Source organism: Rana temporaria, chromosome 1, assembly GCF_905171775.1.
Source record: "Rana temporaria chromosome 1, aRanTem1.1, whole genome shotgun sequence".
In the NCBI taxonomy this organism is placed as follows: Eukaryota; Metazoa; Chordata; class Amphibia; order Anura; family Ranidae; genus Rana; species Rana temporaria.
The window spans coordinates 494068305-494091953 of record NC_053489.1 but is presented as its reverse complement, the minus strand read 5'-3'; the positions used below and the strand labels follow the sequence as shown (position 1 = coordinate 494091953).

The 23649-nt window shown below is 50.9% G+C and overlaps 1 protein-coding gene across 7 annotated transcripts in view; it reads right to left on the bottom strand.

Annotated features, from left to right (window-relative positions):
- ADAD1 (adenosine deaminase domain containing 1) overlaps positions 1 to 23649 on the bottom strand; it is a 317973-nt gene that overhangs the window by 236052 nt on the left and 58272 nt on the right. For 6 of the 7 annotated variants that reach the window (XM_040330441.1, XM_040330417.1, XM_040330424.1 and 3 more), the window contains one exon: positions 8495 to 8647. The exons of the other annotated variant lie outside the window; for it this stretch is intronic. In XM_040330441.1, the coding sequence (XP_040186375.1) occupies positions 8495 to 8647 (153 nt within the window). The remainder of the gene's footprint in view (positions 1 to 8494; positions 8648 to 23649) is intronic. 7 annotated transcript variants of the gene reach the window in all.

The following is a 23649-nucleotide window of genomic DNA, read 5'->3' as shown; positions in this document are numbered from 1 at the left end:
CTAGAAAACCTTTAATACTTTTTCTTAGGGTTGTCCCGATACCGAGTATTTGCGGGAGTACTTGTACTCCCGCAAATACCGCCGATGCCTGGCCGAATACTCAGCTCCCCCACCTCCCCCCGCCGTCGCCGCTACACCGCATCCCGCCGCCGCTTGGTTAATACGGGCGGGGAACATTACAGCTTTCATTTGAATAGCTGTAGTGTTTCCCGCCGCGTAAACACTCCCCCTTGCTCGGGTGATCTGTCCAATCCCGAGCAAGGGGGAGTGTCTATACGCAGCGCGGCGGGAAACACTACAGCTATTTAAATGAAAGCTGTAATGTTCCCCGCTCGTATTAACTAAGCGGCGCGGCAGCATCTAGGTATGGGGGGGGGGGGGAGAGATGGCTGCTTATATGGGGGGACATGGCTGCATATAAGGGGGGGGGCATGGCTGCATATAAGGGGGGGGGGGCATGGCTGCATATAAGGGGGGGGGGGCATGGCTGCATGTGTGGGGACATGGCTGCATGTTTGTGGGGACATGGCTGGTTATAAGGGGGACATGGCTGCATATGTGTGGGGGACATGGCTGCATATGTGTGGGGGGGACATGGCTGCATATGTGTGGGGGGGACATGGCTGCATATGTGTGGGGGGGACATGGCTGCATATGTGTGTGGGGGGGGGGACATGGCTGCATATTGGGGGGGGACATGGCTGCATATTGGGGGGGGGGGGACATGGCTGCATGGGGGGGGGGACATGGCTGCATATTGGGGGGGGACATGGCTGCATATTGGGGGGGGGGCATGGCTGCATATTGGGGGGGGGACATGGCTGCATATGGGGGGGGGACATGGCTGCATATGGGGGGGGGGACATGGCTGCATCTGTGGGGGGGACATGGCTGCATCTGTGGGGGGGACATGGCTGCATCTGTGGGGGGGGGGCATGGCTGCATCTGTGGGGGGACATGGCTGCATCTGTGGGGGGACATGGCTGCATCTGTGGGGGGACATGGCTGCATCTGTGGGGGGACATGGCTGCATTTGGGGACACATTTAAAAAAAAGTATCGGTATTCGGTATCGGCGATTACTTGAAAAAAAGTATCGGTACTTGTACTTGTCCCGATACCACTAAAAAAGTGGTATCGGGACAACTCTACTTTTTCTTTAACCCCTTCCTTACCAGGCCATTAGAAAAGGACGCCGGCAGGAACCCTCCCTCGATCCGGGTGGACGTCATATGACGTCCTTTCTTCCCGGCAATCTAGGGTGCACGCGCTAAGGGCACCGCTCGTGACCCGCGATTGCCAGTGACCATGGCAGGAGTGAGGATCTGTGTAAACACACAGATCCATTCCCTGTCAGAGGTGAGGAGACCGATGCTGTGTTCCCAGTACAGAGGAACACACATCGGTCTTCTCCCCTTGTGAGTCCCCTCCCCCTACAGTTAGAACACACTTTAGGGAACATATTAACCCCTTCAGCGCCCCTTAGTGTAACCCCTTCCCTGCCAGACACATTTACACAGTAATCACTGTAGTTTTATAGCACTAATCCCTGTATAAATGTGGATGGTCCCAAAAACGTGTCAAAAGCGTCCGCCGCAATGTCACGGTCACAATAATAAAAAAAAACACCGATCGCCGCCATTACTAGTAAAAAAAAATTAATAATAATAATAAATGAAAATGCTATAAATCTATCCCCTATTTTGTAGACACTATGGCCCGGATTCACAAAGCACTTACGCCGACGCAAGTGCAAATGTGCGCCGTCGTATCTGTGCGCAAGACCCACAGAGATGCGCCTAAAACCAGGCTACACGCCGACGTATCTTGCTTACGCCGGCATAGAGTGGGCGCACATTTAGGCTGGGAGCATTGTCCCGCCTCCATTGATTAGTCATTCAAATATGTAAATGAGGGAAAGCGGCGATTCACGAACCTGCGTGCGCCCGACGCAGGCTACTAGAGGTGCGCGTAAGTTGTACGTCCGGCGTAAAGTTAAGCCCCATAAAGGAGGTGTAACGCAGCAGCAGACATGCAAAGGTCTGCATTAGGGAACACAAGCCGGCCAAGCCGGCGTATTTTACGTTGGAGGTGTGTCTGGCTGGGCGTATGTTACGTTCATGGCGTACGCATTGCTCCGGCGTATATTAGGCAGTTATTCCAATGTGGTTGTGAGCATGCGCAGGGGGATGTGTCCACGTCACCGCGCATGCGCAGTTCGATAAACGTACTTGTTTGGCGCTCGGACCATCATTTGCATGGGGTCACACCTCATTTGCATGGGTTTGCATGGGTAAAGCCCACTTCCACGTACGCCGGCCTGCGCCTTTGAAACCTACGCCACGCCGACGCAGCGTTGGGAGCACTGGCTTTCTGAATTCCATGCTTGCCTCTCTGCGCTGCGTCGGCGTGGCGTACGCGTTACGGCGGCGTAATGTGCTCCCAACTCTGTGAATCCGGGCCTATAACTTTTGCGCAAACCAATCAATATACGCTTATTGAGATTTTTTTTTTTACTAAAAATATGTAGAAGAATATGTATCGTCTAATACGTATTGTGTCTAAACTGAGGAAAAACTTATTTTTTTTTTAATTGATATTTATTAAATTAAAAAAGTAAAAAATATTGAGTTTAAAAAAAAAAAAAAAAAGTCGCCCTTTTGTTTTATAGCGCAAAAAATAAAAACCGCAGAGATGATCAAATACTACCAAACGAAAGCTCTATTTGTGGGGGGGGCAGGATTTTTGTACTCACCGTAAAATCCATTTCTCCGAGTTCATAGACGGACACAGCCTTCATTGACCTTAGGGTTATGCTTCTTCCTACCAGGAGATTTAGGCAGAATTCTACAGCACTTAGGGTGTTAAAAACCTTTCCTTCATGCCGCTCCTCCCAGGGGGCGTGGCTCCCCCAGGCATAACCCACACCCTGCTCTAGCAGCCTCAGTTCGTAACAAGCAGTACAAACCAAGGAGGGGTGGGTGCTGTGTCCGTCTATGAACTCAGAGAAATGGATTTTACGGTGAGTACAAAAATCCTTTTTTCTCCTTCGTTTATAGACGGACACAGCCTTCATTGACCTTAGGGACGTCCCCAAGCAGTGTCAAAAAATTCGAGGGGTGGGAAAAATAACACAGCAAAAACAGGTTACACCCCAAACAAAAACCGGAGTTAGTCAACGGAGGAACTCCAACCGTAAACTGCCGCCTGTAACACCCTGCGGCCGAAGGAGGCAGCAGAAGATGCACTCACATCCACCTTATAAAACTTTGAAAAAGTGTGGACCGACGACCAGGTCGCAGCCTTACACACCTGTAACACAGAGGCTTGGTGTCGGAAAGCCCAAGAGGCCCCGATCGCCCTGGTCGAATGCGCCGTGACCCGAAAGGGGGGCGCCCGCCCCTTCAGGGCATAGGCCTGAAGCACAATCCGTCGGAACCACCTAGGAACGGTGGCGGACGAGACTGCCAGGCCCTCTTGTAGGGCCAGCCACCGACAAACAGTGAGCCCGACTTCCGGTACGGAACCGTAACATAGAAGTACACTCGTAGGGCCCGAACCACATCCAGAGGATGCAAAGTGACCTCCTCTTGGCATTTCGGCCGAGGACATAAGGATGGAAGAACAATGTCCACATCCAAGTGAAAAGCCGAAACGACCTCAGGGAGAAAAAACGGCTGCGGCCGCAGCACCACCTCATCCTTACGGATGACCAAGCAGGGAGCCTGGCAAGACAAGGCCGCCAGAACAGACAGACACCCGTCTGATCAAGGTAATTGCTACCAGAAATAAAATCACCTTTTGTGACAATAAACAAAAAACCTCCCGAATGTCCTCAAAGGGAGCATTCCGAAGCACTGAAAGGACTAAATTCAAGTCCCATGGGGGTAATGGAGGGCGCACCGGAGGGGCCACCTGCCAGACCCCCTGACCCAATGCACGCACCCAGGAGTGCAATGCCAAGGGTCGCTGCAAGTAAAAACAGCCAGAGCAGAAATCTGGCTCCTAACCGTACGTAAGGCGAGAGCCTGAACCACTCCCTGCTGCAAAGACAGCAGAATCCTGTACACAACGCATGTACGAGAGTGCCAGTTCATCTCCCCACACACAGAGAAGTAGGCCTTCCATGTATGAGGAAAAAACCTACGCGAGGTAGACTTCCGTGCAGGCAACACGGTAGAGACCACTGAGCCCAATAGGCCTCGGTCCTTAAGCCCCTGGCTCTCAACAGCCACGCCGCTAAGGCCGGTGGCTGTGAAACAGGGTGGAAGACCGGACCCTGTAACAGAAAATCAATTCCCAGGGGAAGACGCTAGGGGGTGTCTGCCACCAGACGCACCTGGTCCGCGTACCAGAAGCGACACGGCCAATTTGGGGCAATCAGGACCGATAGAATCCCTACAGCTTCTACTCTGCGCAGCAGGCGAGGAAGAAGCTTCCGAGGAGGGAAGGTGTAAAGTAGGCGACAGTTACCCCAAGGAGCCACCAACGCGCCTGACGCGTCCGCCCACGGGTCCTTAAACCTGGCCACGAACCGTGGCACCTACCGATAGAGACGGGACGCTAGAAGGTCCACGTCCGGAGTGCCCCACTTTCGGCACAGACCCCAAAACACCTGCGGGTGGAGAGACCACTCTCCTTGGCCCAGTGCAGTGCGACTTAGGTAGTCGGCTAGCCAATTCCGTATTCCCGGAATGTACCCGGCCGATAGAGCCGGAACGGACCCTTCGGCCCACCGAAAGGATGCGCGCGACCCCCGTCGCTGCAACAGAACTCCGTGTGCCTCCCTGATTATCAACCTACGCCACGGACGTGGTGTTAATCGGACAGGATCCTGACCGGTCGGCCCTGTAGATCCAGGGACCACCTGGCAAGGCAAAGCTTGATTGCTGGGAGCTCCAGAACGTTGATCAGTAGGCAGGACTCCACCCGAGTCCAGTGCCCCTGGGCTCACTGGGTGCCCCAAGCGCCCCTCCCCAACTGGAGAGGTTGGCATCCGTCGTGACCACTGTCCAGTGGCCTGCAGAAAAATGACTTTCCGGCCCGAAGCACCGGAAACGCCAGCCACCACACCAGGGGAGACATGATCAGATGACTCAACTGAATCTGGTAATCCAGAGATGACGGAAGCTAGTCCCATCGTGACAGCAGTTCCCTCCGTAGTACCCTGGCGTGGAATTGGGCATACGGAACCGCCTCGAAAGAGGCTACCAACTGACCCAGAACCTTCCTGCAGAATCGCAGAGATGACCGCTTCTGGGTCGGCAACTGCTGCACAGCAGATAGGAGAAAAACACTCCCGCCCTGGCGGAATCCAGGACTAGTCCCAGGTATTCCAGTCCCTGAGACGGAATCAACCCTGATTTCAGGACAATCCAGAAACCAGCCGAACACTCGGAGAGCCTGACACGGCTCCACCAATGCAGAGCTCGAAGAAGCTCGTAGGAGAATGTCGTCCAGACATCCCATGATAACAAACCCCCGCTGTCACAGCCGGGCCAGTATCGGGACAAGCACCTTGGCGAAAACCCGCCGAATGGGAAGGACACCATTGAAAATGGTCCCCCCCCCCCGACCGCAAAGCACAGAATCTCCGGTGGTTTGAGGATATGCAGGTACACGTTCATGACATCCAAGGATGCCAGAAAATCCCCCTGATGGAGTGCCGCTATTACCAAGCGAATCGACACCACCTAAAAGTTTGCACCTTGACAAAACAAACGAGGGACTTGAGGCCCAGGATTGACCGGGCGCCATCCTCCGTGGGGACACAAACAGAATGGAGTAAAAACCCCGAGACCGTTCCAACGAGGGAACTGGCACAATCTCTCCCCTGACCAGAAGATTCTGGACAGCCCCTGACAGAGTCAACTGGCGAACCGGAGGAGGCCAGAAGCCGGAGGGAAAAAACCTGTTTGGCAGACAAGAGAGAAACTCAATCTTGTACCCCAAGGAAAGCACTTCGCAATGCGAAGCCAGTCTCCCACCCGAGACACGGGCGGGAGCAGACCTTCAGGCGGAAGCAGGTATGTCCGCAGACTTGTTAGGCATGCGGTATCAGGTGCGCTGCTACCCCGCAGCGGGGATTCAAGCACCATGTAGACCTACCCCCACCGCACAGGGCGAGTGAAAAAACGCTCAGAGGTAGGCAAGGAGGGTCCTTTCACAGGGCGAGGTCCCTAGCCCTTCCCAGACTGTGGGAACAGCATGCGCTTACCACCCGTGGCATCCTCAATGATGCCATTCAGGGAAGTCCCAAAAGGACCGTTCACCCTTAACAGCCATCACCAAGGCCACCTTAGAGGTCCTTCTTCCAGCTCCTGCAGCAGGAGCTTCGCCCTTTTAGTCGGGGGCCTGACCAGGGCCCCAGCCAGAGCCGGCCTCACCGCCGAACCCACCACCGTGAATAGGGAGCGGGCCACGGCCTCCACTCTCCTATCAGCGGGATCCTGAAATGCAGGAGCCCCTTCCACAGGCAACGTGGTGGCCTTGCGCAGTCTGGACACAGGGGGGTCCACTGGCGGAGGAGAGACCTATTTTTTTTTTTTTTAAAGCCCCCCTCAAGGGGGTAACGGGTTGCAAAGTTTTTTGACAAACCTTTCGCGGTGCATCCCATTCCTTGTATAACATATAGTCCAAATAAGGAACACAAGGAAACCCTTCAGCGGTGCGTGGTAGTCTGCTGGTACTGACACGGAGGCGTCTCCGCCACATCCTCAATTTTTAGAGTCTCACGCACCGCAGAAACAAGAGCTCCAACAAATTCTTGCCAGCAACTGACTGCAGCAGAGTCATCCTCACTATCCATAAGGGTTAAACCTGCAGCCTCTGACATAACAGAACCAGAAAAAAAACAGCGATTCTGTGTCATCCCCAGAAGCAGGCTCAGGGAGGGGGCGCTTTTTTACCCCCCATCCGGGCACTAGCTGCTTCAAACCTGGCAAGAAACCCAGGACAGCCAACATAACAGATGTGGCAGGGGAAGGGGCGTTAAGGGAAAACTCAGGCATAGCTTGAGAGGGAGACCTGGCTCAGGTTCCATAGTGTCAGCGCTGAGTCACCCACCCTGCAAGGCAGGACAAAAAAAAAAAAAAAACCCCACTGGTCACCTCCTTGCTGCTATTACAGAGCATGGGGGCCCCTGGTATTCACCACCCCACCCAGCTGCAGAGGGAGCTGAAAACCTGAGGTGTGCTCTGATGTGCTGGCTGGGATGTGTCTGTCACCTCAAGGAAGATTCACAGCGTTTCACAGCACTAAAACTGTTACAGCACTAAAACTGGTAGAAGAGGCCAGAGGCTGTGCTGAGTCACCTCAGGGAAGAATCACAGCGTTACCAAGGAGATTTCCAAGATGGCCACCGTCTGAGGTAAAAATTACATCATAGAACACAGCAGCACCCCCCAGAGTAACAACACAGTCCCCCAACAACACACGGGCCCCGGTGGTAATAAAGAAAACCCAGGAGGCCCCCCTTCACAGCCACTACCCAGTCAGGGGAAGGAGGGAGAGGAAGGGGAGAGAGGAAAGCAGGGCGGACCCTCAGTCGACCTCCCCAGGGAAAACACCAGCCAGACCACTTAGTAAGGGGCCACTACTTACCCGTCCTGCGACTACCCGGCTGGAGGTATCCCAGACAGAACCAACGTCCGCGAATGGCATGGCTGTCGGCCAGACACACTGTGACAAGGCCATAAAAGACCGGTCATATGTGTGCCCTAGAACCGAAGTTCCCAGGCCGCCCCTGGAGCAATGGGGCCTGTCGTGGACGTCCCAAAGCTGAGCTGAGGGCCGGCACACGCTCGAAGGCCGAACACGGGGGGACTAAAAGGGTCGAGGACCCAGCCTGTCACCCAGTCGGCTGTTGATAGAAGAATCGCAGGATTCAAAAATGCAGGAACAAAATAATAAAAAAGCGAGAAAAATCGCAAGAAAAAACTCCAGAGTCCAGGAACTCCAGAGAGAGCCTGACCTCCTGTCGTTAGGCAGAAAACAAACTGAGGCTGCTAGAGCAGGGTGTGGGTTAGGGTTGCCAACTCATCCCTTTAAAACAGAACACATATTAATTACACAGGTTCTGAGGCTAATTTAATGCAAATAAGGCACCAAGTGAGTTTAATTATCTCCTTAATCAGCCACAGAACCTGTGTAATTAATATGTGTTCTGTTTTAAAGGGATGAGTTGGCAACCCTAGTGTGGGTTATGCCTAGGGGAGCCACGCCCCCTGGGAGGAGCGGCATGAAGGAAAGGTTTTTAACACCTTAAGTGCTGTAGAATTCTGCCTAAATCTCCTGGTAGGAAGAAGCATAACCCTAAGGTCAATGAAGGCTGTGTCCGTCTATGAACGAAAGAGAAAACAAAGATTTCATTTGAGTAGTGTTGCATGACCGTGCAATTGTCATTCAAAGTGCAACAGCGCTGAAAACTGAAAATTGGTCTGGGCAGGAAGGGGGTGAAAATGCCCTGTATGGAAGGGGTTAATTCTTAGGATTACCTTGCGGATCAGATTCCTCGTATTGTAGCAGTTGATCTAATGCTAACTGAGATGCGTTTGCTCTTGCTTCTTTTTTATTCTGCCCCATTCCGGTTTTGTATGGAATTCCATCAACAACTGCACAGAATGCAAAATAAGCGCCAAAGACATTTCCTAGGATTAAACAGACATTTACTTTTAGTTATAGTCTTTTGAACATGCCATTTTAGTATTAGTTGTATTTAAGTCATCCGAATTGTATTAGTCAGTCTACTAAAATCTAATGGGTTTAGTTAAATTGTAATGCAATTAAACATTTCTCTAGAATTTTTTGAACTCATATATTCCTGGAGTAAAAATCGAACAACATTGTTTATGGTATTAAGGTTTGAATGTGCACTACAAACACAGATTTAGCCATAGTGATATATACCATCTTTATAAATAAAACCAATTTTCATAAACAAAACACAAATGTTTTTTGACAAACAGAAGTGCAACTTTAAAATACAAAAAATATATATTTTTTTTATTGTAAACTCTATTGGCTGTAATGCCATTTAATGGAATTTATTACCAACATTAAATAAAGAAAAAATAAAGAAAATATAAGAAAAGCCTTTTTCCTACTATTTTATATCTTTCAGAAGGTTAGTGGATGCCCCTTGCTTATGATCTGGTAGTGCAATAGATGTTTAACTACTAGCCGACCAGCCACCGTCATTATACGGCGGCAGGTTGGCTCTCCTGGGCGAGAGCCCGTAGCTATACGTCCGCTCTTCGAGCGGCCACTAGGGGCGCGTGCGCCCGACTCCCGTGTGTGTGCCCAGCGGGCTCGATCGCCGACGGCACCCACGATTGCTCGTTACAGAGCGGGGACCGGGGTCCTTTCAGCAGGGGAAATGCTGATCTTCTGTTCATACAATGTATGAACAGAGGATCAGTGTTTCCCCTAGTGAGGCCACCCCCCCCCCACAGTAAGAACACACCCAGGGAACATACTTAACCCCTTCCCCGCCCCCTAGTGTTAACCCCTTCACTTTTATAGTAATCCAATGCATTTTTATAGCACTGATCGCTATAAAAATGCCAATGGTCCCAAAAATGTGTCAAAGGTGTCCGAAGTGTCCGCCATAATGTCGCAGTACCGGAAAAAAAAAAAATCGCTGATCGCCGCCATTACCAGTAAAAAAAAATATTAATAAAAATGCCATAAAAATACCCCCTATTTTGTAAACGCTATAACTTTTGCGCAAACCAATCAATAAACGCTTATTGCGATTTTTTTTTTTTACGAAAAATATGTAGAAGAATATGTATCGGCCTAAACTGAGGAAAAAAAATGTTTTTATATATATTTTTGGGGGATAATTACAGCAAAAAGTAAAAAATATTCATTTTTTTCAAAATTGTCGCTCTATTTTTGTTTATAGCGCAAAAAATAAAAACCGCAGAGGTGATCAAATACCACCAAAAGAAAGCTCTATTTGTGGGAAAAAAAGAACGCCAATTTTGTTTGGGAGCCACGTCGCACGACCGCGCAATTGTCAGTTAAAGCGGCGCAGTCCCGAATCGCAAAAAGTGCTCTGGTCTTTGGGCAGCAATATGGTCCGGGGGTTAAGTGGTTAAACTTTATTGCGCCATTATTCTTTTGACTAAATGCCATTTTAGTCATGTAAATTGTTTAAGTCATATTTAAGTTGACTAAAAATAGGATTTTTTGTACTCACCGTAAAATCCCTTTCTCTGTCGTCCATGGACGGACACAGCCTTCACAAGTCTTGACAAGTGGGTTATGTTCCTGTTTATAGGACAGGACTAGGCAGAACACGTTAGATATTTAAATACATGTTACTTTAACAAGAGTTGAACAGCACCGACCAGGGGGCGGTCCCTCAGGACATAACCCTCCTCCCTGCAGCATGCAGCCTCAGTTCGTAACAAGCCGTACAAACCTAAAAAAAGGAGGGGTGGGTGCTGTGTCCGTCCATGGACGACAGAGAAATTGATTTTACAGTGAGTACAAAAAAAATCCTATTTTCTCTTATCGTCCATGGACGGACACAGCCTTCACAAGTCTTGACAAGTGGGACGTCCCCAAGCAGTGTCAAAAAAACGAGGGCTGGGAACAGTAGCCGTAAAAACAAACACCTTCACCCCAAACAAGCAGAGCTCCTCAATGGAGGAGGTGCAACTTTAAACAGCCACCTGCAAAAGCACCGAAGGAAGCATCCGAAGATGCACTCATATCAACCTTGTAAAATTTGGAAAAGGTATGAACGGACGACCAAGTCGCCGCCTTACACACCTGTGAGACAGACGCTTGATGTCGGAAAGCCCAGGAAGCACCAATTGCACTGGTTGAATGTGCCGTTACCGGAAAGGGGGGCGCCCGCCCCTTAAGAGCATAAGCCTGAATGACGGTCTGACTGATCCACCGAGAAATGGTGGCCGACGAGACCGCCAGGCCCTTTTGTGGATCAGACACCGACACAAAAAGTGAGTCAGATCTCTGAAACTGAGCCATAGCAGACAGGTACACCCGCAAGGCGCGTACCACGTCTCAAGTATGTAGCGCAACCTCCTTAGGATTCGCCGGCCGAGGACACAAGGATGGAAGTACAATGTCCTCGTTAAGGTGAAAGGCCAAAACCACCATCGGAAAAAAGGAAGGTTGCGGGCGCAACACCGTCTTATCCTTATGGAGGACCAAGTATGGCGACTTGCAAGACAAGGCCGCCAATTCAGAAACACATCCGACAGAAGTAATGGCCACCAAAAAGGCCACCTTCTGGCGTTTTCAAAAGGAGGTTCCTTCCGAGAGCACCAGATTCAAAACCCATGGAGGAAGAGGTGTTTAATAGGGGGAAGTACATGACAAACCCCCTGCACAAAGTTTCTGATCCACTCCACGCTGTAAAAACAGCAGGACCCTAGAAACCGAATACGTCCGTGGACGTTACCCCATCTCTTCACACAAAGAGATGTAGGCCTTCCATGTGTGATGGTAGTTCTTTCTTGAAGAAGACTTTCGTGCCCTCAGCAAGGTTGAGATGTCTGAGTCGGAAAGACCCCGGTCCCTTAATACCTGGCTTTCAATAGCCATGCTGTTAAAGCCAGCGACTGTAAAGCAGGATGAAGTATGGGACCTTCAGACAGAAGGTCCTCCCACATTGGCAGCCGCCAGGGTACATCCACCACCAGGCGCACAAGATCGGCGTACCAAGGATGCCGAAGCCCATATGGAGCAATTTGAATCATCGGGATCCCCTCGGTCTCCACTCTGCGGAGCAGCTGAGGAAGCAACTTCAGTGAGGGAAAGGCATAAAGTAGCCGATACTGACCCCATGGGGCCACCAACGCGTCTCCCCAGGGATCTCTGGACCTGGCCACATACCTCGACACATTGCGGCTGAGGCGAGAGGCCAGGAGATCCACCTTCTGCAAAGGAGTTGAAACACCTCCGGATGAAATGACCATTCTCCCTGGTCCAGCATCTGGCAAATCAGGTAGTCTGCCTGCCAGATTTCTACACCCGGAATGTAGACGCCCGACAGAGCCGGCACACTTCTTTTCGCCCACCGCAGGATGTGAGCGACCTCGGACGCTGCAGCCGAGCTCAGTGTTCCCACCTGATGGTTGGCAAAAGCCACCGCCATGGCGTTGATCGACCGAATCCTTGCAACCTCCTCAACCACAAGGAGAGGCATAGCCTGATCACCCGAAGTTCCAGGACATTGATCGGCAGACAGGATTCTTCTAGAGTCCAGCGACCCTGGGCCGACTGGACCCCCCAGACACCCCCCCAACCTGTGAGGCTGGCGTCCGTCGTAATCACCGTCCACTGGAAGGGGGGAAAATACGAATTCCCAGACCGAAGAGCCGGGGATCTCAGCCACCAACTCAGAGAGACTCTGACTAGGTGGCTTACCTGAACCTATATACCCGTAGGGCCCGAACCACGTCCAAGGAATGCAAAGTGGCCTCCTTCGGGTTTTTCGGCCGAGGACATAAGGATGGCAAAACAATGTCCTCATTAATGTGAAAAGCCGAAACAACCTTTGGAAGGAATGATGGCTGCGGCCGCAGCACCACTTTATCCTCAAGGATGACCAAGTACGGAGCCTTGCAAGACAAGGCCGCCAGTTCAGATACCCGTCTGACCGAAAAAATTGCCACCAGAAAAACCACCTTCTGGGACAGTCAACAGAGAAATCTTCCGAATGTCCTCAAACGGAGCTTCTTGGAGCACTGAAAGAACTAAATTCAAGTTCCATGGAGGCAGTGGAGGACGCACAGGAGGGGCCACATGCCGGACCCCCTGCACAAACGTACGCACCAAGGAGTGCGCTGCCAAGGGTCGCTGAAAGTAGAGAGCTAGAGCCGAGATCTGACTCTTAACCGTACTTAAGGCGAGAGCCTGATCCACTCCATGCTGTAAAAACAGCAGAATCCGGGACATTACATATGTATGGGGGTGCCACTTCATCTCTTCACATAGAGATGTAGGCCTGCCACGTACGATGGTAAAATCTTTCGTGAAGTGGACTTCCGTGCTCGTAGCATGGTAGAGATCACCGAGCCCGACAGACCTCGGTCCTTCAACACCTGGCTCTCAACAGCCACGCCGTTAAAGCCAGCGACTGTAAAGCAGGGTAAAATATCAGACCCTGCGACAGAAGATCTTCTCTCAGGGGTAGACGCCAAGGGACGTCTGACACCAGACGCACCAGGGATGGCGCGGCCAATCCGGAGCGATCAGGATTGTTGGTATCCCCTCGGCTTCCACTCTGCGCAGCAGGCAAGGAAGAAGCTGCAGAGGAGGGAAGGCGTATATTAGGCGATAGTGACCCCAAGGCGCCACAAACGCATTGGACGCGTCCGCCCACGGGTCCCTCGACCTGGTCAGGAATCCTGACACCTTCCGATTGAGACGGGACGCTAGAAGGTCCACGTCTAGAGTGTCCCATTTTTGGCACAGGCTCTGAAACACTTACGGGTGTAGCGACCATTCTCCTTGGTCTAGCTTTTGGCGACTTAGGTAATCGGCTTGCCAGTTCAGCACCCCCGGAATGTACAGCGCCGACAGAGCCAAAACGTTACTTTCGGCCCACCGGAGGATGTGCGCGCCTTCCGTCGCTGCAGCGGAGCTTCGTGTGCCCCCCTGATGATGGACGTATGCCACGACCGTGGAGTTGTCGGACTGGATCCTGACCGGTCGGCCTTGCAGACCCAGAGACCACTTGGAGAGACAACTTGATCACTCGGAGCTCCAGTACATTGATTGGAAGGCGGGACTCCTCCTGAGTCCAGCGCACCTGGGCTGACTGGACACCCAAGACACCCCCCCAGCCAGAGAGGCTGGCATCCGTCGTGATCACTATCCAATGACGCGGCAGAAACAATTTTCCGGTCCGAAGTAGCGGGGATGTCAGCCACCACACTAGGGAGGACTTGACCAGTCGACTCACCCGAATTTGGTAATCCAGAGACAAAGGAAGTTTGTTCCAACGTGACAGAATCTCTTTCTGCAACACTCGAGTATGTAATTGGGCATAGGGAACTGCCTCGAAAGAGGCCACCATCAGACCCAGAACCCTCATGTAAAATCGAAGCTACCCCCATTTCTGGGTCGCCAACCGCTGCACTGCAGATTGCAGAGTCTGCAGTTTTTCCATTGGGAGAAAAACTCTCGCCTCTGAGGAATCCAGGACCAACCCCAGATATTCCAGCCGCTGAGACGGTACCCGTACTGACTTCTGGATATTCAGCAGCCAACCGAATTCTCGGAGGGTCTGACAGGTGATAGACACGTCCTCTTCTAACTCTGAGCTTGAGGAAGCTCTCAGAAGAAGGTCGTCCAGGTATCCCACGATAGCGATCCCGCACTGCCGTAGCAGGGCGAGCACCTTGATGAAAACCCTCGGTGCTGAGGCCAAGCCGAACAGAAGGGGGCCACAAATTGAAAGTGGTCCTCCCCGACCGCAAAGCGCAGAAACCTCTGGTGTTTTGCGCATATTGGGATATGCAGGTGCGCATAATTGATATCCAAGGACGCTAGGAAATCCCCCTGATGGAGCGCTGCTATTACTGAGCGAATCGACTCCATCCTGAATCTTTGCACTTTGACAAAGCAATTGAGGGCCTTGAGGTCCAGGATTGGACGGACCCCATCCTTCTTGGGGACTACAAACAGATTGGAGTAAAACCCCTGAAACCGTTCCGTTGAGGGAACCGGCACAATCACTTCCCTGACCAGCAGATCCTGGACAGCCCCTGACAGATCGTTCAGGCGACCCGGAGGAAGCCGGAGGTTGGAGGGAAAAAATCTGTTTGGTGGACAAGAGAGAAATTCTATCTTGTACCCCAAAAACTACTTTGCAAACCCAACGGTCGGAAAGAAGAGACCTCCACCGATCCGCATATTCGCGAAGCCGCCCCCCCACCCGAGATGCAGGCGGGGGCAGACCTTCATGCGGAGGCAGGCTTGTTGGGCTTGCGGAACCAGGTGCGCTTTTACCCTTCAGTGGATGCCTTAGCACCCTGGAAACATTTTCCTGCCGCACTTGGCAGACGAAAAAAACGCTAGGGGGTAGTAAAAGAGGGTCCTTGCTTGCGGCGAGGCTCTTTACCCTTCCCAGATTGCGGGAGCCGAGTGCTCTTACCGCCTGTGGCATCTTTTACGATGTCATCCAGGGACACCCCAAAAAAACGTTGACCCTTAAAGGGCAAGTCCACCAGGGACTTCTTAGAGGACTGGTCCGCAGACCAACACTTTTTTTTTCATTATAACGTTTTTTTATTGTTGTTTGCATATGTAAAGTACAAAAAATAGTGCGTCAAATGGACTTAACATAGTGCATATACAAGCATACATTTTTCCCCTCCCCCTATCTCTGTATCTTTATAATTGTGTGAAAAAAGAAAAACCTCTTTAATTCCAAATTGTCTGCCCTTATGTCCACCGTCCCCCCCACCTCCCCTCCACCCCTCACCCTCCCATCCGCCCTCCCATCACACCTTAAGCCGGTTTTTTAGGTTAATTTGCTTCGTTAAAAAATACGTCCTCCCCCCGTAAAGGGATGTCCCATAGCGGGTTAAAGTATCTATTAAATTTGAGAGACTTCTTCTTATATCGAGCATCCCGTTATATCTAGCCAAGGTTTCCACATCCTTACAAATTTTCTATAATTGCCCTGTTTAGTAAGTGTCACTCTCTCGCTCCAGATCATTGTATTAATGGTTTCAACCCAGGATTTAACAGTGGGTGGAGTCTGGGCCTGCCACCTCCACGCGATTTGCTTCCTTGCCTGGAAGAGACATCTCAGCACTACCTCAAGGGTGCCGACGGGCACTCTATTCTCCTCAATACTACCTAATAGACATGCCTTGGATTCAGCTTCCAAATTTGTTTTAAAAGTTTTATTTATTATGTCTATCACCTCCTCCCAGTATCTCCTCCCAGACCAACACTTTAGCCACACAAGGCGGCGCAGTACCACCGCGGAGGCCCTGGAGAGCAAGGGGAGCATATCTAGGGCCGACTCACAGACAAATGTTAGGCCTTGCACCAACTGGTCGGCCAGGTCCACAGAGAGCTCAGAAGCATTCTGTGCCTCCAGCTCCTGCACCAGGGACTTAGCCCGTTCGGTGAGTGTCTGTGACACCAGAGCCCCGGCCAAAACCGATCTCACCGCCGACCCCACCACTGTGAATATGGAGTGGGCCACAGCCTCAGCTCTCCTATCTGCGGGGTCCTTAAATGCGGGAGCCCCTTCCACAGGCAACGTGGTGGCCTTGTTCAGTCTGCACACCGGAGGGTCCACTGAAGCAGGAGAAACCCTTTTGAGGAGGATTTCCTAAAAAAGTGGGTAACGGACCGCAAAAACTTTCTGCGGCTGTTCCCATTCCTTGTATAAAACAGTTTTTCCAGATATGGAACACAAGGAAACACTTTTGCGGTGCGGGGTGGCTTGCAGAACCCAAAAAGGGACCGGCATGTCTGATGCCTCCGCCAAATCAAGTTTTTTAGTGTCCCGCACCGCAGTGACAAGAGCTCCAACAAAGTCCTTGTCATGCTTAGACCCTGAAGCAGAGTCATCCTCACTGTCCGTGTGGGCCAAGTCTGCATCATCTGACATGACAGAACCAGATGCAATAGCAGGGCCCGATTCCGTGTCAGAGACATCCCCAGAAGCAGGCGCAGGGAGGGGGCGCTTTTTACCCCCCTTCTGGCCACTTGCCGCTTCAATCCTGGCAACAAACCCCTCCAGGACTGCCGCCATAGCATCCATCGAGGCCGCAGGGGCACTAAGGGTTAATTCTGGCATGGTCGGGGTAGAAGCCTCTGGTTCAGACTCCCATGCTGACCCACCTGTATATGCCACCTTAGTACTGCAGAAAAAAACGGGACCCAGCGGTCACCCTCCCGGCTGTCACAGAGAGCGGGGCACCCCCCAGGGGACTCACCACCCGAAAACAGGCTGGACTGGTGTGCAGAGCTGAGAGCGCTGTCCGTGCTGTGCCGTCCCTCAGGAAGAATGCTGCGGCCTTGCGCCGCTATTCCAGACACTAGAGGCCAATACTTTTCCAAGATGGCCGCCGACATGCAGAAAAAAACAGCATGCGGGCTACAGGAAAATCGCCGCCGACATAAAGAGCCGCATCACCGCTAAAATGGCAGCCGTACACGTGTTTAAAACACTAGAAACACACAGCAGAAAAATCGCAAAAAAATCTCCAGAGCACATGGACTCCAGAAAAGGCCATGTCTTCTAACGCTAGGCAGAGAAAAAACTGGGGCTGGATGTTTTCAGAGAGTGGGATGTACCCTTGGGACACGCCCCCTGGGAGGTGCTGTACTGAGAGAAGTGTTTTTAACACTTAAAGTGCTGTTTTTTCTGCCTAGTCTCTCCTGAAAGGAAATGTATACAACCCTAAGATCAATGCTGCTGTGTCCGTCCATGAACTGAAGAGAAAATAGGATTTTTTTTACTCACCGTAAAATCCTTTTCTCTGGACGGACACAGCTCCTTAAATCAAGGGGGTTATGTTCCCTGTTTACAGGAGAGGACTAGGCAGAAACATGTTAGACAATTAAAAATACATGTTACATTAACAGAGTTGAACAGCCCGCCCAGGGGGCGGTCCCTCCAGACATAACCCTCCTCACTGTAACATGCAGCCTCAGTTCCTAACAAGCAGTACAAACCTAAAAAGGAGGGGTGGGAGCGGTGTCCGTCCATGGAAGACAGAGAAAAAGGTTTTTACGGTGAGTACAAAAAATCCTATTTTCTCTTATCGTCCATGGACGGACACCGCTCCTTAAATCTTGACAAGTGGGACGTCCCCAAGCAGTGTCAAAACAAGCAGAGCTCCTCAACGGAGGAGGTGCAACTTTAAACGGCCGCCTGCAAAAGCTAGCGGCCGAAAGCAGCATCGGAAGATGCATTCACATTATCCATGTACATTTTGAAAAAACGTGAACGGACGACCAAGTCGGCGCCCCCACTCCTGTGACACCGACGCATGATGTCGGAAAAACCCAGGAAGCACCAGGTGCCCTGGTCGAAAGCGCCGCGACCGGAAAAGGGGGGCCCGCTCCCTAAGAGCATAAGCCTGTATGATGGTCTGCCAGATCCACCGAGACAGGGTGGTCGACGAGACCACCAGGCCCTTTGTGGGCCAGACACTGACACAAAAGAGGGTCAGATCTCTAAAACGGAGCCATAGCAGGCAGGTACACCCGCACAGCACGTACCACTCCTAAAAGTATGAAAAGCAACCTCCGTAGGATGCGCCGGCCGAGGGCATAAGGATGGAAGAACAATGCCCTTATTTAGGCGAAAAGCCGAAACCACCTTCGGAAGAAGGGAAGGTCGCGGGTGCACCACCTAATCCTTATGGAGGATCAAGTATGGCGGCTTGCAAGACAAGTCCGCCAACTCAGAGACCCCTCTAACAGAAGAAAAGGGCCACCTTCTGAGATAGTGTCAAGAGAAAATCTCTCTGATGTTTCCAAAAGGAAGGTTCCTGAAGAACCGAGAGCACCAGAGTCAAAACTCATGGGGGAAGAGATAGGCCAAGAGGGGAAAGTATATGACAAACCCCCTGCACAAAGAAAAAAAAGGCCACCGAATGAAGACAGCCAAGGCTGAAATCTGCCCCCAAACGGTGCTTTAAGCAATTTGAGATCCACTCCAAGCTGTAAAAACAGCAGGCCACCTAGTACGTCCGTGGACGTCAATTCATCTATTCGCACCAGAGATGTAGGGTTGCTAGGTGCAACTGTAGATCTTTCCGGAAGAAGACTACCGTGCCCTCAGCATGGTTGAGATGACCGAGTCAGACAGACCCCGGTCTCTTAAAGTCTGGCTACCAACAGCCATGTTGAGCAAGTCAGTGACTGTACAACAGGAGGAAGTATGGGACCTCGAGACAGAAGGACCTCTTGCCCCGACGACCGCCAGGCGCCCGAAATTGGCGTACCGAGGACGCCAAGGCCAATCTGGAGCGATTAGACACATTGGGATCCCCTCAGCCTCCACTCTATGGAGCAGCCGAGGAAGCAACAACAATGGAGGAACGGCATAAAGCTACCGATACAGAATCCACAGGGCCACCAGCGCGACTTACGCGTCAGTACCAGAGCACCAGACCTGGCCACTAACTTCGACACCCCTGCGGTGGAGAGGAGCGGCCAGGAGATCCAGGAGCTATAATCTCTCCTGCCCTGTGAGACCAACTTCCTGCAAGGGAGCCGAAACACCCCTAATCACAAAAAAAGTCACCCTGGTCCAGCATCAGGTGACTCCAGTAGTCCGCCTGCCGGTATACCTGATGGTAGACCGAAGCCACGGCCGTGGTGTTGTCGGCTGAATCCAGATCATATGACCTTGCAACCTCCTCGAACACGAGGAGAATCAAAGCCTGATCACCCAAATAGTAGGACAATGAATGGTAGACAGGGTCCACAGCACCCAGGCGGCCTCCCACACAGGCACTAACCAGCCAGACCCTGGGTAGCTACCGAGATCAGACGAGAGCGGACACATTCAAGGTGGTGTAACCGTAGGTCCGCGCAAGTCCAGCGACCCAGAGCCAACTGAACCTCCCAGGTGTCCCCACAACCCGTGAGGCCTGCGTCCGTTGTAAACACCGACCAATGGAAGGAAGAAACAACTTCCCGGGCCGAAGAGTCGGGGATCTCCGTCACCAACTCAGAAAGAATCTGACTAGGTGGCGCACCTGAATCTGACGACTTCAGAGACAAGAAAATGTTTACCACCTGGACAGTATTTCCCCTGGAAAACCCGAGTGTGGAACTGGGCATACAGTACCGCCTCGAAGGAGGCTACCCACAGGCCCCGGAGATAAGACCGATAGCGTGATGCCAATACCTTCCCCGCAGACTGAAGAGTCTGTAATTTCTCCAGGGAAAGAAGGACCTTCACTACGAGGAGTCCGGATCAACCCTAGATACTTCACCGTTGAGTCGGAACCAGGACCGGCTCTAAATGTTTAGCACCCACCCGAAATTTCGCAGGGTCTGAATGGCTATAAACACATCTACTAGGTCTGAGACAGAAGCTGCTCTCAGAAGAAGGTCGAACAAGTAGCCCACGAGGCAAGGCCTTGCTGTCCCAACAAGCTAGGATAATCACAAGCTCCTAGGTGAAAACCCTTGGTGCCGACGCCAGCTCAAAAGGGAGGGCCACAGACTGACAGAAGCCCTCCCCCATCACGAAGCACAGAAAATTCTGTGACATGTGCAAAACGGGACCCGTGGTCCCGTTTTGATGGGGTCGCAGTAGAATCTTGTCTTTATGACAAACTAAATAAGGCTCTTTACAGGAAAGAGCTGCCAATTCAGATAATCTTCTAGCCCGAAGAGATAGCAATCAAGAATGCCAACTTCCTGCTTAAAAGGATCAGCGGAATCTGGCGAATCGGTTCAAAAGGTTGGTTCTGCAACACAGACAAACCTAAATTCAGATCCCATGGGCACAAGGGAGGCTTGAATGGCGGATTGATCCGCAATACCCCCTGAATGAAAGCCCCGCTCTAGGGAATGAGATGCCAGTGGTCTTTGAAAGAAGAATGATAGAGCTGATATTTGACCCTTAACCACTTAAGCCCCGGACCAAAATGCAGCTAAAAGCCCAGGCCAGGTTTTGCAATTCGGCACTATGTCGCTTTAACAGACAATTGACCGGTCGTGCGACGTGGCTCCCGAAACAAAAATTGGCGTCCTTTTTTTTCCCACAAATAGAGCTTTCTTTTGGTGGAATTTGATCACCTCTGCGGTTTTTATTTTTTGAGCTATAAACAAAAATAGAGCGACAGTTTTGAAAAAAATGCAATATTTTTTACTTTTTTCTATAATAAATATCCCCCAAAAATATATAAAAAAACATTTTTTTTCCTCAGTTTAGGCCGATACGTATTCTTGACAATGGTCCCAAAATACATATTTTTGGTAAAAAAAAAAAAAAAAAAAAAAACGCAATAAGCGTTTATCGGTTGGTTTGCGCTAAATTTATAGCGTTTACAAAATAGGGGATAGTTGTATTGCATTTTTATTAATTTTCTTTTTTTTCACTACTAATGGCGGTGATCAGTGATTTTTTTGGTGACTGCGACATTATGGCGGACTCTTCGGACAATTTTGACACATTTTTGGGACCATTGTCATTTTCACAGCAAAAAATGCATTTAAAGCGGGGGTTCACCCTTAGAGGGCACTTTTTCCCCTTAGATTCCTGCTCGTTTTCTCTAGGGGAATCGGCTATTTGTTTTAAAATATGTGCAGTACTTACCCGTTTACGAGATGCATCCTCTCCGTCGCTTCCGGGTATGGGCTGCGGGAATGGGCGTTCCTTCTTGATTGACAGTCTTCCGAGAGGCTTCCGACGGTCGCATCCATCGCGTCACGATTTTCCGAAAGAAGCCGAACGTCGGTGCGCAGGCGCAGTATAGAGCCGCACCGACGTTCGGCTTCTTTCGGCTACGAGTGACGCGATGGATGCGACCGTCGGAAGCCTCTCGGAAGACTGTCAATCAAGAAGGAACACCCGCTCCCGAAGACCCATACCCGGAAGCGACGGAAAAAGATGCATCTCGAAAACGGGTAAGTACTGCTCATATTTTAATACAAATAGCCGATTCCCCTAGACCGAACGAGCAGGAATCTAAGGGGAGAAAAAAAAATGTAATAAATGGGTGAACTCCCGCTTTAAATTGCATTGTTTATTGTGAAAATGACAGTTGCCGTTTGGGAGTTAACCACAGGGGGCGCTGAAGGAGTTATGTTTCACCTAGTGTGTGTTTACAACTGTAGGGGGGTGTGGCTGTAGGTCTGACGTCATTGATCGTGTCTCCCTATAAAAAAGGGATGACACGATCGATGCAGCCGCCACAGTGAAGCACGGGGAAGCCGTGTTTACATACGGCTCTCCCCGTTCTTCAGCTCCGGGGAGCGATCGCGAGGGGGCGGCTAGAAACGAATAGCCGCCCGCTCATCCCGGATCGCTCCCACGGAAGAACCGACCGCCGCATGTACCGGGGGGAGGTCCCGATCGGACCCCCGACCTGCGGAAAGGCAGGGACGTACATGTACGCCCATCTGCCTGTACGTGCCATTCTGTGGACGTATATGTACATGCCGCGGTCGTTAAATGGTTAAAATGGTACTAAGGGCTAATTTCATATCCACTCCTAGCTGGCAAAAAAGCAAGAATCCTACTTATATCATATCTGAGGATTCCATTTGTTAGTTTCACACCATGAAAAACATATGTTTTCCATATTCTGTAGTATATACGTCTGGAAGCTGGCTTTCTGGCGTTAATCGTAGAAAGTACCAGGCCTGAGAACCCTCTCTTCTTCAGGATGTGGGTCTCAGCAGCAAAACCGTCAAATTTAGCCCTTGTAAGTAAGGATGGAACTGGATTCAGTGATCTCAAATCCAGAATGGGTCCGACGTTGCCGTTTGGTTTTGGAATCACAAAGAGGTTGAATAAAAAACAGAACCTTGCTTCCCTAAGGGTACTTCTGTGATCACCCCTTGGGACAGCAAGTGATCCAATCCCTTGAAGGGTGCTTTTTTTTTTTTTTTTTTAGAGGATCTTTGGAGAGCCCTGAGCTTCGGAACTGAAGATAGGATCTCTCGAAATTCCAGCTTGTACCCTAGAGATACAGTGGATACCACCCATCTGTCCTGGATCTCTGTCTGCCATACCGCGGAAAACGGACAAAGCCGTCCCCCAACTCGGCCGAGCGGGGGCGCCTCTTCATGCCGAGGTCTTGGGGTTTTGTTTATTGGTCTTAGAACCCCCACTGTTTCTTAGCTCTCTGGGGCTGGTCCTTCTTTGGTTTTTGTGGCTGGCTGAAAATGTTATCGCCACTGGCTGGAGGTAGATTTACCAGGAGTCGGAGACAGAGAACGTTTAAAACAAGGTCGCTTGTTTTTCTTCTTCTCTGGTAACAGAGTAGCCTTACCGCTGGAAATCTTTTGGATATATTTCATATTTCTCCAAGTCTTCCCCGAAGAGGCGTTCGCCATGAAAAGGAAAACTCGCTAGAAGCTTTTTGCATGGCACTTCTGCCGACCAATGTTTTAACCAAAGGACTCTGCGCATATGCACCAACTGGAGTGAAAGGCGAGACGCTTGCTGGATCGAATCTCTCATAGCATCCATTGTAAAACAGAAGGCCTTGGGCAAATTTTCCCACAACTTGGCCTGCTCTGGAGACAACTCCCTCTTTTACCTGGTCCTTGAGGACCTGACACATACCCACTGCAGCTACAGCGGGTTGTGTAACTGCACCTGCCAGCTGGAAGGAAGATTTCAATAAGGATTCCAACCTCTTTTCTGAGACGTCCTTAAACACCTGTACGTCATCTACTGGACAAGTCAGGTTTTTGTTCACACAAGATATGGTTGCATTTACCGCAGGTAAACACCACTTTTTGGTAAATTCCTCCTCAATGGGATAAAGAATTTCAAACTTCTTTGAAGGAGAGAAGCGCTTGTCTGAATTTAACCAGTCTGCGTAAATTTGCTTCTTTAGCAACAGATAAACTGGGAAAGAGCATGAACTCTGCAGTGATTTTAATGAGCCTAGGGAGGAGACAGGTGATTCAGATAACTCAGAGGGGGGCTGCCTGAACGCAG